This window comes from Parasteatoda tepidariorum, chromosome 5 (assembly GCF_043381705.1).
Source record: "Parasteatoda tepidariorum isolate YZ-2023 chromosome 5, CAS_Ptep_4.0, whole genome shotgun sequence".
NCBI classification, from domain to species: domain Eukaryota; kingdom Metazoa; phylum Arthropoda; class Arachnida; order Araneae; family Theridiidae; genus Parasteatoda; species Parasteatoda tepidariorum.
Window position 1 is genome coordinate 64,224,242 of NC_092208.1, and position 13,480 is coordinate 64,237,721.

The 13,480-nt window shown below is 32.5% G+C and overlaps 1 protein-coding gene across 1 annotated transcript in view; it reads right to left on the reverse strand.

Annotated features, from left to right (window-relative positions):
• Positions 1–13,480, reverse strand: part of LOC107438514 (sperm-specific sodium:proton exchanger) — an 86,619-nt gene that overhangs the window by 26,269 nt on the left and 46,870 nt on the right. The window contains exons 11-14 of the mRNA XM_071181066.1: positions 11,657–11,720; positions 9,032–9,352; positions 4,357–4,548; positions 2,572–2,757 (exon numbers count right to left, since the gene is read on the reverse strand). Of these exons, the coding sequence (XP_071037167.1) occupies positions 2,572–2,757; positions 4,357–4,548; positions 9,032–9,352; positions 11,657–11,720 (763 nt within the window). The remainder of the gene's footprint in view (positions 1–2,571; positions 2,758–4,356; positions 4,549–9,031; positions 9,353–11,656; positions 11,721–13,480) is intronic.

Below are 13,480 nucleotides of genomic sequence, written 5' to 3' on the forward strand. Positions count from 1 at the left end.
GCTTCTTCAACTCTCCAGGGAAAACAAAATGCGAATTAAAATAAACTCCATCCATGTTATTAAATTAAAATGATATTAGTTTAGGTATAGAGCAATTGTTCCCAAGTGTTCCTGACTACGGAACCCTAATGATCAACCTCCTTTTGGCCAAACCCTGATTTGAGATCATCGTATATATTGACCAAAAAGCCAACTTCACAGGCCACCATCGAACAATATAGTTTACTATGAATCACGGATTTAGAAATTAGTTGTGTAACATTCTAGAGCACCTCTCTTCACAGCTTCTTTTCGTACGCAAAGAACTATTTCTTTTTTTTTGTTTTTTCCAATGCCCACCTTTTAGAATGACCCACCTGGGCATCATACAGGCATCTGAAGGGCAGATTTGTTGGCCAATCTCTCAGGGGCACCATACTAGGTGGGCCAACGTTGCTCCCACAGTAAGCACAGATAGTACAGAGAAGGAAAGAACACCCATACTTTGCCCGGGATTCGAACACAGAACCTTTCTGATGCAAGGGCAGCTCCTAACCCCTACACAGGCCGGTCGGCACTATTTCCACCTTTTAGAATGACCCACCTGGGCATCACACAGGCATATGAAGGGCAGATTTGTTGGCCACTCTCTCAGGGGCACCACATTAGGTGGGCCAACGTTGCTCCCACAGTAAGGATAGATAGTACAGAAAAGGAAAGAACACCCATACTTTGCCCGGGATTCGATCTCAGAACCTTTCTGATGCAAGGGCAGTTCCCTAACTCCTACACAGGCCGGTCGGCACTATTTCTGTCATACGTATTCTAATAAAGTTTTCAGTCCATAAACCCCTGAACTCCTTTCTCGGAACCCTTGGGTTCCGTGGAACAACATTTGGGAGCCACTGATATAGACGACAGTGTAATTCAACAAACGAAGTGTTATATGGGGCATCAGTCATTTCGGAATCAAAGCCTTATTTTACATGCTTGCTGACAATCAAGAGTTAACATGCTTACTGGCAATCAAGAGTTTGCTTACTGGCAGTCAAGAGTTAACATGCTTACTGGCAATCAAGAGTTTACATGCTTGCTGGCAGTCAAGAGTTAACATGCTTGCTGGCAATCAAGAGTTTACTTGTTTGTTGGCAACTGTAGTTTGAATTCACAATGAGTTCAAAACACTACATAATAAGTCCAAAACCACCGTTTGGGAAAGATGAGCACTGTACAGTCTGGATATAATGAGTCGTGTCAGTCTTCTCCGAAGAAGATTCTATTTTACTGTAACATGCATTGCAGCATCCTATTTGCACGAAAGAGAACAAAATCCCTAGACTAACAGGAGTCATTGGTGTATTAAAAGAAATAAAATAAAAAATGTCAATTAAACATTTGAAAGCATTTTTTTAAATAAAAAATAAACATTTAATTTGCGTGCCTGAAATGTCATCTTTCAAAATTAGTTGCTTGGAAATCAATAATACCATAATAAATACAAAAATGTGGCTATTTATTATTGTTTTAACTTTTTTGCAGCCATCTTTGGTTTATTGCGAAAAAAGGGGGTATAGAAAATGCTCGATTTCTTGGTATAGACAGAAAACTGATGTAAGTGTCCTTTGATAAGTCCTGACAGATGAAAATTTAATTAACTGGCCTTCCTTCTCACTACAACATGAACGAAAGTAAAGATAAACAGACAGCAGGAAGGAAGGTGGATTGAATACCAAACCTGCAGTGTTTATTCGTTCGATAAATCGTGTGCTGAGAACCAACGTCACAAGAACTTTAGCTCTATAATATGAGTACCTATGTGTGTGGCCGTTTTCTCAATGTGCCAAACTCATTTTCTCTCCACACTAAAAATCGTCAGAAATGCTTTTATATCCCAGTACATAAATTGAATTTCTTTTTATAGTACTCAAAACAATGTACAGTGGTAAAAAAATAAGTAAATAAATGAACCTCAAATATGCTATTTTTTGAGTGCTTTCGATATTTTAAGTTATGAAATTAGACATAAAAACATACTTTCTCTAACTAAACATACCTTCTTATAGACAGACTCGGATTTATGACTTCAAAATATAGGGGGTGTCAGTAATTCGGGGAATAAGGGTCTTAATACTTTGGTCAGGAGAGCACTCTTAAGTTTGGACCCCTTAATGTTAATTTTACTTTTTGCGCATTTCAAAATATTTCGAGAACTTTTTAAGTGAATCGAAAAAATTTAAAGATGATTCCATGCAAAATCTAACTTTAGGCAAATATTTTTATTATCTTATTTATCAATAGTCAATAAAAATTTGAATTGTAAGGTATACGACTTTAAACATCATTTTAATGACTGTTATTGCAAATGGCAAAATAAAAAAAATTCAGGAAATCGCTCGACTAGTTAAAGAGAAATCGAACTTCAAAAATACGACTTTTTCAAAATTAGATTTCTCAGGAACTATTCGACCAATTGTAGACATAGCATTTGTTACGGTTCAAAGATTTTCATTGTTATTTTGTAGCATTTTTTTTGAAAATATACTAAACTATGACTATCTTCCACCTTATTTTAAACAGACTATTGATAATTACCTGAAGTATGTTGTTTTCAGCCGTAGACTGAGCTGAGTCAGCACTTGGTCCATAATTGACAATTTTTTGCGCAGTTTTAGAGATTTCTTCATTGGCAACAATGAATGATATGGCTAAATCATACGCATTGTAAATAACAGAACACGCTTCGTCCATAATATTTTGAAATATGCCAACAAGGAGAACCTGCAATAGGAAAAACAATTTGAAATATGAAAGAATGAAATGAAATGTGAAATATGATGGGATTCTGCTATTTGACAGTTCAAAAGATATCCTTTCGCCAATTTTAATATAGTTAAACCGTTTGTCTGTACTATTTAGAAAAGGAATTCTGCTATTTGGCAGCCTTAAAGATATCCTTGCGTTAATTTTCTTTCATCATTACACCTGAAAAATCTGTAGAATTCTGCTATTTGATAGTTTAGGAAATATCTTTCTGCCAATTTCAATATTGTTTGACTATCTACCTGCAGAATGATATTTTTTGATAGTGCAAGAGCCATCCCTTCGTAAATTTGAAATAAAATTGTTTTTTATTCCAGGATAAATAAATTTTGAAAAAAGTTATACTACCCAGTTAGCAAAATTATTCCAAATTAAGATCATGTGGTATTAAAAAAAGTACCGGTATTAAATTCCAACACTGATCTAATTACCCCTGAAAATAATATGTGAATTACAGTCTTATTTAATGTGTTTTAAAGTCACAGTTTTCTCATTCTGCCTAATTTCATTATGAAATTTGAATACTTAATAAATATTGTTCCTTCTCATAAAAATTAATATAAGATTATCATATTTTATATTTAGTGATACATTAGTATAATTTAATTTAATCTATGAAGGCGATGCAGAGAAACATAAAGAGTAGTGGTTCCCATAGCGAGAGCTTTGGCGCTTCCATGAAAATGGGTGACGTGAATATTGAGCATCATCTTACGTGCCCAGGCAGAATCAAGAGTCTCAGGGGAGTGGAGAATTAGGCAGACCATATTGGAATGGCAAAACTTGTATAGAGATATCCAAGCCAAAGGTTGAACTATATCACTCGAGTGGAATAAATCAATCAATTGTGAAAATGTTATTCCTATTGGACAATTCTTATTCCCAACACAAAGTAACGTATGTATTCCTATTTGTTTGCTATCGGTAACTGATTAATCAATAATGGATTGCTAGTGCACAAGTAAATGAAGTGACGTCATCTTAGACATCTTTATAAATTCTATATGATCGAAATTCACTTTTCTTTTTCTTGTTTCTTTGAATTTTTTTAAATCTATTCCTTTGGTCTATTCTATTTCTTTATTCTTTTTATTTGCCGAGCGGCTTGTGTAGGGGTTAGGGAACTGCCCTTGCATCAGAAAGGTTCCGGGTTCGAATCCCGGGCAAGGCATGGATGTTCTTACTGTGGGAGCAACGTTGGCCCGCCTGATATGGTGCCCCTGAAGGAGTGGTCAACAAATCTGTTCTTCAGATGTCTGTATGACCTAGGTCATTCTCCAGGTGGACATTGGAAGGAAAATTCGTCTTATTTTTTTCGTTTTATTTTAATTTATTATGATTGTGCTTTTTGTGATGAATCTACCTGATTTGTATGAACTCAGATTCTAAATTAAATTCATAAGGAATAATAACAATAGAGTTTTATCCGGTAGAAAGTATTCTCATTTTAAAAATTATGACTGAATAGTAGTTCATCAAAGTTTAAATTAATTTATTCATAACAAAAATATAGCCTAAACGTAGAAATTATAAAATTCTTGTCCAAAAACAACTTACTCTAAAAATTCTTATGACTCTCAGCACAGCTAGAACAACAATTACATACATGATATCGATAGAAAAGATGTTTCTATAAGCGGTAAAGAGCACAACAGCAACAATCAACTGGCAGAAAGTTCCCAAAGTTATGAAAAAATCAATTATATTTCCAGGAAAGGCAAAGTAATTTCGGAAGCCAAGTCCAATGATCTAAAATATAAACTTAGATTTTAGTTTGATGTAACTAAAATGAGTATGATATTTGCTGGATTCTTTTGTAGGATATTTGTTTTGAAAAAGTGCAAAGGTCATAGAGAGTTGCAGTTCTACCATGGATTATGCAGAATCTCGAACAACGAACCCAAATGTATTTCAATCAACTAAGGAAAGGATGAATACCGTTCGGATTTTCGATTAATTTTTAAATTATCTTTTATCGTATTTTTTTCAACATACATTTACTGATAGATAATGTTCTGCAGATCAATGTCTGAAGATCACTATCACCTTACAGATTTCTGCAAATAAATACATAAAAAGGTGAGAAATGAAAGTATGCGTTTAATGGGATTGGAAAAAACTGTGCTGGGTAACTCTTAGAGTTTCAAATGGATTTTAACACTGATTTTCAAAGGAATAATTTTTCGTGATTTTTAGTAGAGATTTTAAATTGTATTTTAAATTTTAAAAATTTACTTTTTTAAAAATTATTTTTAAACTGATTTGGATGTATCAGAATTTTTTTAAGGCATAAATACTAAACTATCTTTCAAAAAATGCTGGATTCAGAATTTATTTTTTAGCAAAATTATTTTTTTTAAAATATAGATTAAAGTTCCAAAATATCACATGCTTTGTTACTCCAAATTTTATTGGACAATGATCTATTTTATGTTTCTACCGAAAAAAGGTGAATAGCAATTTTTCATTTATTTGTTAGAACTAAATACCAATGGTTATGATTAAAGGCATATTTAACTTTTCCCTTTCCGTCCACACATTTTGACTTTTAAATTCAAATGTCAAAAAAAAAAAAGTGTCTTTTGAAATTTAATCTGTTTCCTTTTAATAACAGATGCATATCTTTTCACTGCACACAATGCGTGAGAGAATTACAATTAACTACCTTGCTTTGAGTTAAGTTTATCTAAATAAAGTAAAAACATTTAGTCATTTGCAATTTCATTTATTCAAGGATTTACAGCAAAAATAAGGCACATCGCTCTATAGACTTTTTCTCTGAGTTCTGAAAAGTTAATGAACTGGTAAAATAAATTAATGTTGCGCAATTAAAAAAGTATAAAACAGCGAAAAATCTCATTTTGCATTATATTCTTCCACTAGCAAGGGAAGTAAACATCTTGAAAACTCGTATTAAAACAAAGAAAATTTTAAATTAAGGAGTATACTTGGAAACTTTGGACAGAGTTCGAATGAACTACCAGATCTGTAGGGTGTAATATGCTCCATTAAAGTTTCAGTTTATAACAAAAACTGTTTCTAACAAAATAGTTTACATCAGTTTTGTTCGAAAAAACTGTTTCATTCAGCAACAAAAACTTTCCAGCTGATGTGTATTCGTGATGTTCTAGGTTGTCCGCTTTCCGTAATGGATGTCTGTGGTTCAAATTCAAGCTGGAACGATTGAATTTTATTTCTAATTTTCTCTTCTTAAAAGGTTGATAACTATTTTATATGTTTTATTCAGTGCACACAATTATCATTTTTTAACATAAATATTTTTTTCAAAAATTAAGTTTTTAAGAACAAAAAAATTTAATATACATATTTATGTAATTTTTTCGAAAAATTATATGGAATATTTAAAAAAATTAGTAATATAAAATTTAAATTGAAATGCTGTAATTGTTTTTAAATAATCCATATATTTTAACCTCTTGCTTACTGCTGGTACAACATGTAGACCACCTATGATGGTATAAAGCAAATGGTTAAATTAAAAATGTTCTTATTATTGTTTATATATATATGAACAAGAAAAAAATGGGGCCAGGATAGCCTGGTTGGAAGAAAGCTGAACTCACGTTCGTAAGAATGGAAGATTGAAAACAGTCGACCGAAGATTGCCCCTGTAGTAAATGGTGACTGGTGCGCGTTAAATCTGTCGGGTCACAAAGTCCTTCATGTTCCCATAACTTATTATACCTCTGAGAGTACTGAATTGGAGATTGATTATTCTCTGGGTTCAGGTCAAAATTACAATCTGTGGATGAATAAATGTATGTATGAATAAATGTATGTATGAATAGGTCCGCCCTATAAACGGGTGTGACGTATGGGTGTGGCAGAAGTCGAATAATTTGCCATAGTCGAATTATTTGCATATTTTACTCTGTAGTATTATTCTTAATCGATAATGAATTGATTAAGCAAGATGATTATAAATCAATTCTTGTATGCTGGATGGCAACAGTCTGAATGAAAAATAGAACAGCTATGGTGAATAAATATTTGCTAACCTTCTGAATAAGTCACTCTTGTATTAAAGTGATAAAACAACACTTCAACTCTATAGCGAGATCTCGTAGCTAATTTGTTCCCATTCAAAGTTTTCAACCATACTTATCTATTCAAGCTTAACTTTATTTTAGTAAGAATCTTCGAGATGAATAAAACTTTATTCTAATTTTTTTAATAATGTGATGATTTAAATGAATACAACTACAGATATTGGGGATCTCTAACAAACTTCATCCGGCACTTTTAAATTCCTTTCATCGACTCTATTTCTCATCACATCTAAATATGTTGACGGACAAGCTGAACGAAATCACGTCAAGAACAAAACATTTATTAGTTTTTACATCTAGAAAATTCGAAATGGAACTTCATGCAGAAACTTTCTCCGCAGATATTCATAACTGCCTCCACCCATCCGCTTCAATCTGTCACAAGTAAAAGCCACTTCATTCTCAAGGATTACTGTACTGACTTGAAGGATGAATTTAAAAGATTAAGTAGCCTATAGACTTCGTCTGGGCGATTTTACCCCATTGAAGCAACCTTTCTTTATTCAAAACTGACAGCTTTCTTAGAAGCGTTTAAGTAGGATTGATTATGGGGAACGCAGTGAGAGCAGCAAGTCTGGGTCTGCTTTTAAGGGAATTACTTAATCGGAAATTGCTATTAGCGATCAAAATAGTAGCTGATAGACTGCGTGTTCTAAAAATTGGATGGGGGAGTTTACAAACAAAAAGTCTTTTGATATCAAATAATAATGTATAAGCGAAACGGGAATTCTTTAATCTCAGTTTCCGAGATAGTGTTTCACTTGAAGAATTTTTAAGGTTTTACTATACAATTTAGGTAATATATTTGGCTCTAAAATTACATCTGACAGCTTTGTTTTTATGTTATAGTCCTTTCAATAAGACTTTGTAGTAAAGATTTATGAACAATATAAATAATAAATGGGGAAATGTATAGCATCTGATGATTGAAAATAAATTAGTGATTTACAACTTTATCTATCAGTTAAAAATTGATAATTACTTTGATATTTATATTTAAGACAATAAGCCTCAAAGTTATGGAATACCTAGGATTATCCAAATTAATTCAACCACACTCACGAGATATAAACAACTGAACAACTGGATAATTGGAGCATGGAAAAAAAAGTTATTTCGTCAGAGAAAAAACGGAAATCAATTATAAGTTAAGGGTTTTTAGGAATTTTTATTTTAAAAAATTGACGTTTGCCATTTTTTTAAAATTTTTTTAATTAAATATAATTGCCCATCTATTAAATCATTAAGACATTGCATGGAGAGATTTTCCACAATTGTAACATGAATACCTTATTAATTATTGCACTTTACTAAGATCTTATTATTATATCATTAATAAAACAGTCACAAGAATTGTTCATTGTATTTGAATATAAAGTTTTAATAGTGGTTAATTAAATTTCAAGTTTTATTGCTAAATGAAAGGAGATTTCGCCCTCCTCCTCATCCATTTTTCAATTCCCTGTCACTAAACTAAAGCTGTGACTGACCCTAGCCACGTCATGGATATTGAACTGTGAAAGTTATTGAGTCTAAGCTCGAGGGCTTTCACCCATTCATATGATGGGATGGAAAGAATATGAGATCATAGATAAAATCCTATTGTAAATTGTAGATAATTAAATAATCTACTGTTAGAGTTCAGTAGAACTGCTTAGAGCTAACTTATGAGCTCCATACTCACAGTTTTGAAGATATCTTTGGCCTTCGTGAGACCATATAGATTTTTGATGAAGGCAGTCAAGCGGTGAGTAAGGAACCAGTTTTATTATATTACGAGTTCCGCTTGTTAACGTGTGAGGTAGAAAATATTATCCCCTATTCAATGGTATAAAATGATTTCATAGATCGAATAAGTTTGAAAATATTTTTCATGTCATGGCCATAAGCAGTTAACTTTTTTTTTTATCACGAAATAAAAACGAAAAAAAGAGTTTTTTATTATTTGTCGGATGGAGTTAGCACAGCTTTTAAAATCTCGTTGGGATCATAAGACTTAATTGTTAGGTAGTACCCATGTTTACTGATACATTTTATTTCAACTTAAAACTAATAAGAGTTATTTAAACATATAAAATGTTTCGAAAAACTATTGAAAACAACCTTTATAATTATTATCATTCACATTAAATAATGATAAATGTTAAGAAATGCAAACTTACACCAATAGTTGCATCAAAAATGTAGAACAATGCTAACACTCCATTGATTATTTCAAAAGCCATAACCTCGTATTGAAGATAATTCATCTTGTATTGAGAACTGTCTCTAAGCCAAAGAGTTACAACTTCGCCTGTTATCGGAACAAGATTCAGAACTAGCACCCAGTAAATGATCAGATTAAAGCGCCGACTGGTAAAAGTTGAGAGGCACCATTTTCTATATCCAGATAAATTTTTAGCCTTGTTGTACCAGAACATTTCTATTTCATTCATTCGGTTAGTTATGCAGAGTTTCGTCAGGATAACTGACATGATGGTTCTCTGAAAGGTTTTATAACAATTAAAACATATCTCAATTGAAAACATAGAATGTTATAAAATATGTCAGACGTATGTAATTGATGAAAACGTGGTGAAAAGCACACAAGCTTACTTCGCCTGTTGAAACTTAAAGGTTGCCATAACAAATTCAATAGGGTCTCCTATAATTTGGGAATATCAGGGAGGCACCCTGACATCTTTGAAACGAAAGGCGGAGATCTGGAAGACCTGTGTAAGATTGTCTACAGAAGCGGTGGTTCACCAGTTTTTTTATAGATGAATATACACTTCCACATACAGTATGGTCCACATGTGGGCCGAGAAATACAATGAAACCGAAGATATTTAGAGGATGTAGTGATGCTCAAGATCTCCAGACCTAAACCTCACCTAGAGTGTGGGGCTTGCGCTTTGCAGAACTATAGCAGATTCTCCTATTATACAAGAGCTCCCAGGAATGCTCTGGGATTTAAAATTTCCTTAATAGTTAAGTTTGATTTACTGTCTGAAGACCTCGTTTATTAAAAAATTTGTTAATCTCGTTAACAGCGTGAGACTTGCATTACCCTCATGGGACTATCAAAACCCATATTAAATCAACACGCCGATTACTGTCAGTTCTGCGAATTTCAGATATTCCCGTTGAGCTCACACTACATCACTCACAGTACCTTCATAACTGCTATCCGAATATGAGAAGTATGGCTGTGCACTTACTACTTTTCGTTAAGCTCTCACTATATCATTCACAGTTATTTCATAATTGTTATCCGAATATGAGAAGTATGGCTGTACACTTATTACTTTTCGTTAAGCTCTCACTATATCAATCACAGTTATTTCATAATTGTTATCCAAATATGAGAAGTATGGCTGTACACTTATTAATTTTCGTTGAGCTCACACTGTATCACTCACAGTTATTTCATAATTGTTATCCGGATATGAGAAGTATGGCTGTACACTTATTACTTTTCGTTGAACTCTCACTATATCACTCACAGTTATTTCATAATTGTTATCCGAATATGAGAAACATGGCTGTACGCTTATTAATTTTCGTTCAGCTCACACTGTATCACTCATAGTACCTTCATAATTGTTATGCGAATTTGAGAAGCGTGGCTGTACACTTATTACTTTTCGTTGAGTTTGCACTGTATCACTTACAGTACCTTCATAACTGCCATCCGAATATGAGAAGCATGACTGCACACTTGATACTTATCGAGATTTGCTGTAACCTTCGTCTAACAGATGAATGCGTATTTCCTTTAAAATATTTACTTCTATATTTTGAATAATAAAAAGCCCACAGAAGACACGACTAAAAAGGGGCGAGCAAACGCAGAATGATAAAATGTTCATGGAACTATTGCAAAAAGGCAATTAGTAGAGATCACATTTTTAACATCTGCCAAGAGTGGAAAAATAATTTTACCATGCTTATATTTTTTAATGATTAGTTACATTATTATTACATATCAACACTAAGTTTAGTTATCTATGGTTAATATGCATCGAAAATAAAAAATAAAAACAAAAAATGTGCAGATTGGAGGCAGCAAATAAATACTCACTTTCTTAAATATATATTTTTGTAATATTTTGCAATTTAAAAATAAAAAAAAACTTTGTAACTGTCCAAATAATACAATACTACACAATGTAAAAGAAAATTATTTCCATTCAAACTTAAGTTGCTGGATCAAATATTTAAGAAAATAATAACGTTTAAATCAGTATAATGTATACAGGGTGATTCTGTATAGTGATTATAAACTTGAAGGGGAGGTAAAGCACATCATAAGAATTAAGGACTGGATACTTGCAACTCTTGAAGAATAACTGATTAGACACAACCATGTGATTTAAATCAGATTCAATTTGATACTTGTAAGCGACGTTACGCGTGAGTGACGAAACTAATTGGCTTCTAAATCAACAAATGCCACGATTTGCTTACGATGACGTTCCTTGCAGGTATCCAATTGTATAGCAAACAACTCATGACCAGAAATTTCATCGTAGGCGTTTCTCTATTACGTACTTTCCGTTCATGAGCTTTTGAACTAGTAGATTTATTCATCTAAATTATCTGAATATCATGATAATTTTATGTGTTCTAATAATTATTGAAAACATTTGCATTCAAATAAGCTTATAAATAGCTGTTTGTATCGAAGTTAAATGATTTGGCGAACTCGGCAAACTAGTATATTTTGCCTCTGCTGAGACATTTGAAAAGAACAGAAGTTAGAAATACGAGAAAATTATTAGGTTTAAAAATAAAAAGTAACTTACCACTGCTTTGGAAAAACGGCTAATATGTAGATACTGTTTAATGACGTCTTCTGCTAATAGCTTCCTAAAAGAGAAAATAAATCATAATTACTCAGGTATTTGTTCAGTAAAATTTATCAGTCGGATTGTTCCTAATTTTTAACAAAATTTTTTCTTGTTGCGCAACCGGTTTTTACTTATTTTAAATTAACTGTTTTTAAATCTTAAACTAATCTAGAAAAAATTTAATCTTTTAGCTCAATTTTTTAATTTTTAACTTCACTTAGTCTAACTGTATGAAAACAATAACTGGAGAAGGAGATTCAACTTTGAACTGTACAAGATTTACAAACAACCTGATATTATTAAATACATAAAAATAGATAGAATGAATTGGATGGCCCACGTGATTCGAATGAGTGATGACAATACAATAAAAAAGATACTGCTTTATAGACCCGCTGGAACAAGAAAGCGGGGAAGGTCGCGGTTGAGATGGGCTGACTCAGTGGAGTCTGATTTTCTCGCAATTAATTGAAAAGAATTGGTGATCAAAGGTGAATCGGAAGTCATCATGGAAAAATCTTCAGAGGAAGGCATTGGCTCACATTGGGATGTCTGACCAACTATGATGATGATGAGTCTAACTTCAAAGTCTTGTATTTGGATGATGGGACTGATAGAATCTACTATAAATAGGATGTTAAAACTTGATAAAATAATTCATTTAACTGCTTACAAATACTACTAAATAATAATTAATTGCGGACACTATGTAACGGCATTGTGCTTTTGTAAATTGAGTCTCATTGCAAACATGCATACTTGACAAACTGTTAGGTTTAAGTCGTTGTTATTTTTTGCTTGTTTTATGTAATTTTGTTATGTTTTATGTAATTAAAGTTAAATGCAGAGATGGTGGCATAGCAGGTCACCCGGCCCCATAAGCCTGTGGTTCTCTTCGCGCAAGGACTATCAAGCGACAAGTATAATGTCCTAATATATCCTGCTCCGAGAGGGCTAGCAAACTATATTAATTACCCAGGTTAATAAATTGTGCCAGAACCACCCCTTCAATAAATATATACTTTTCCAAGTGTTGTCGAAAATGAAGTAAAAAGCAAACAGGAAAAAACAAAAACGATGTTGCAAGCTAACGAATCACTGCTGTGGAAGGCGGGACTCCTTCCCATGTCCCCTTCCCTACTAGTGATTCAAATGATTTTTGAAGTGCTTTTGTTTTTTTCCCCTCTGTTTAATATTAATTCACAAGCCCTAAAGTGGATATTTTTTTGCTTCTTTTTCGACAATGATCATAAAAATACAAAATGAGGATGTTGATTAAAGAACACAAGATAAATGTAACCGTTAAACAAAGTAATTAAGTCCAAGATCGAGAACCTTTCCTTGATTTTGTGCAAAATGATTTAATATACTAAATATGCATAAGACGCGTAAGTTTAAAGAACTATTTCTAAATCCGTGACAAATAACAACACAAAAAGTAAAAAAGTCATAATACTTAGGATCAGAAAATAGTTTCGTACGTTACTAATTTGTGTGAATACAGTTCTTTTTTAACTAACAAGTAGTAACTTTGCTTTTCTGTTGACTACAATTTTTTCACTCTGATTTTCGCCCACATTTGATAATGAAATAAAAAAAAACCTTCTGTTTTCTTCATGAAACCATGCTTTAGAGATTGGTTTGTATAGGTGAAATTTAAACTTTATTACAACTATAGAAAAGAGATTATATTAAGAAAAGAAAGGAAAATTCGTAATGATGAATGACAGAAAAAAAAACAAGGGGATCCTGGGTGAAGACTGTTCTTGGTAATTTGGT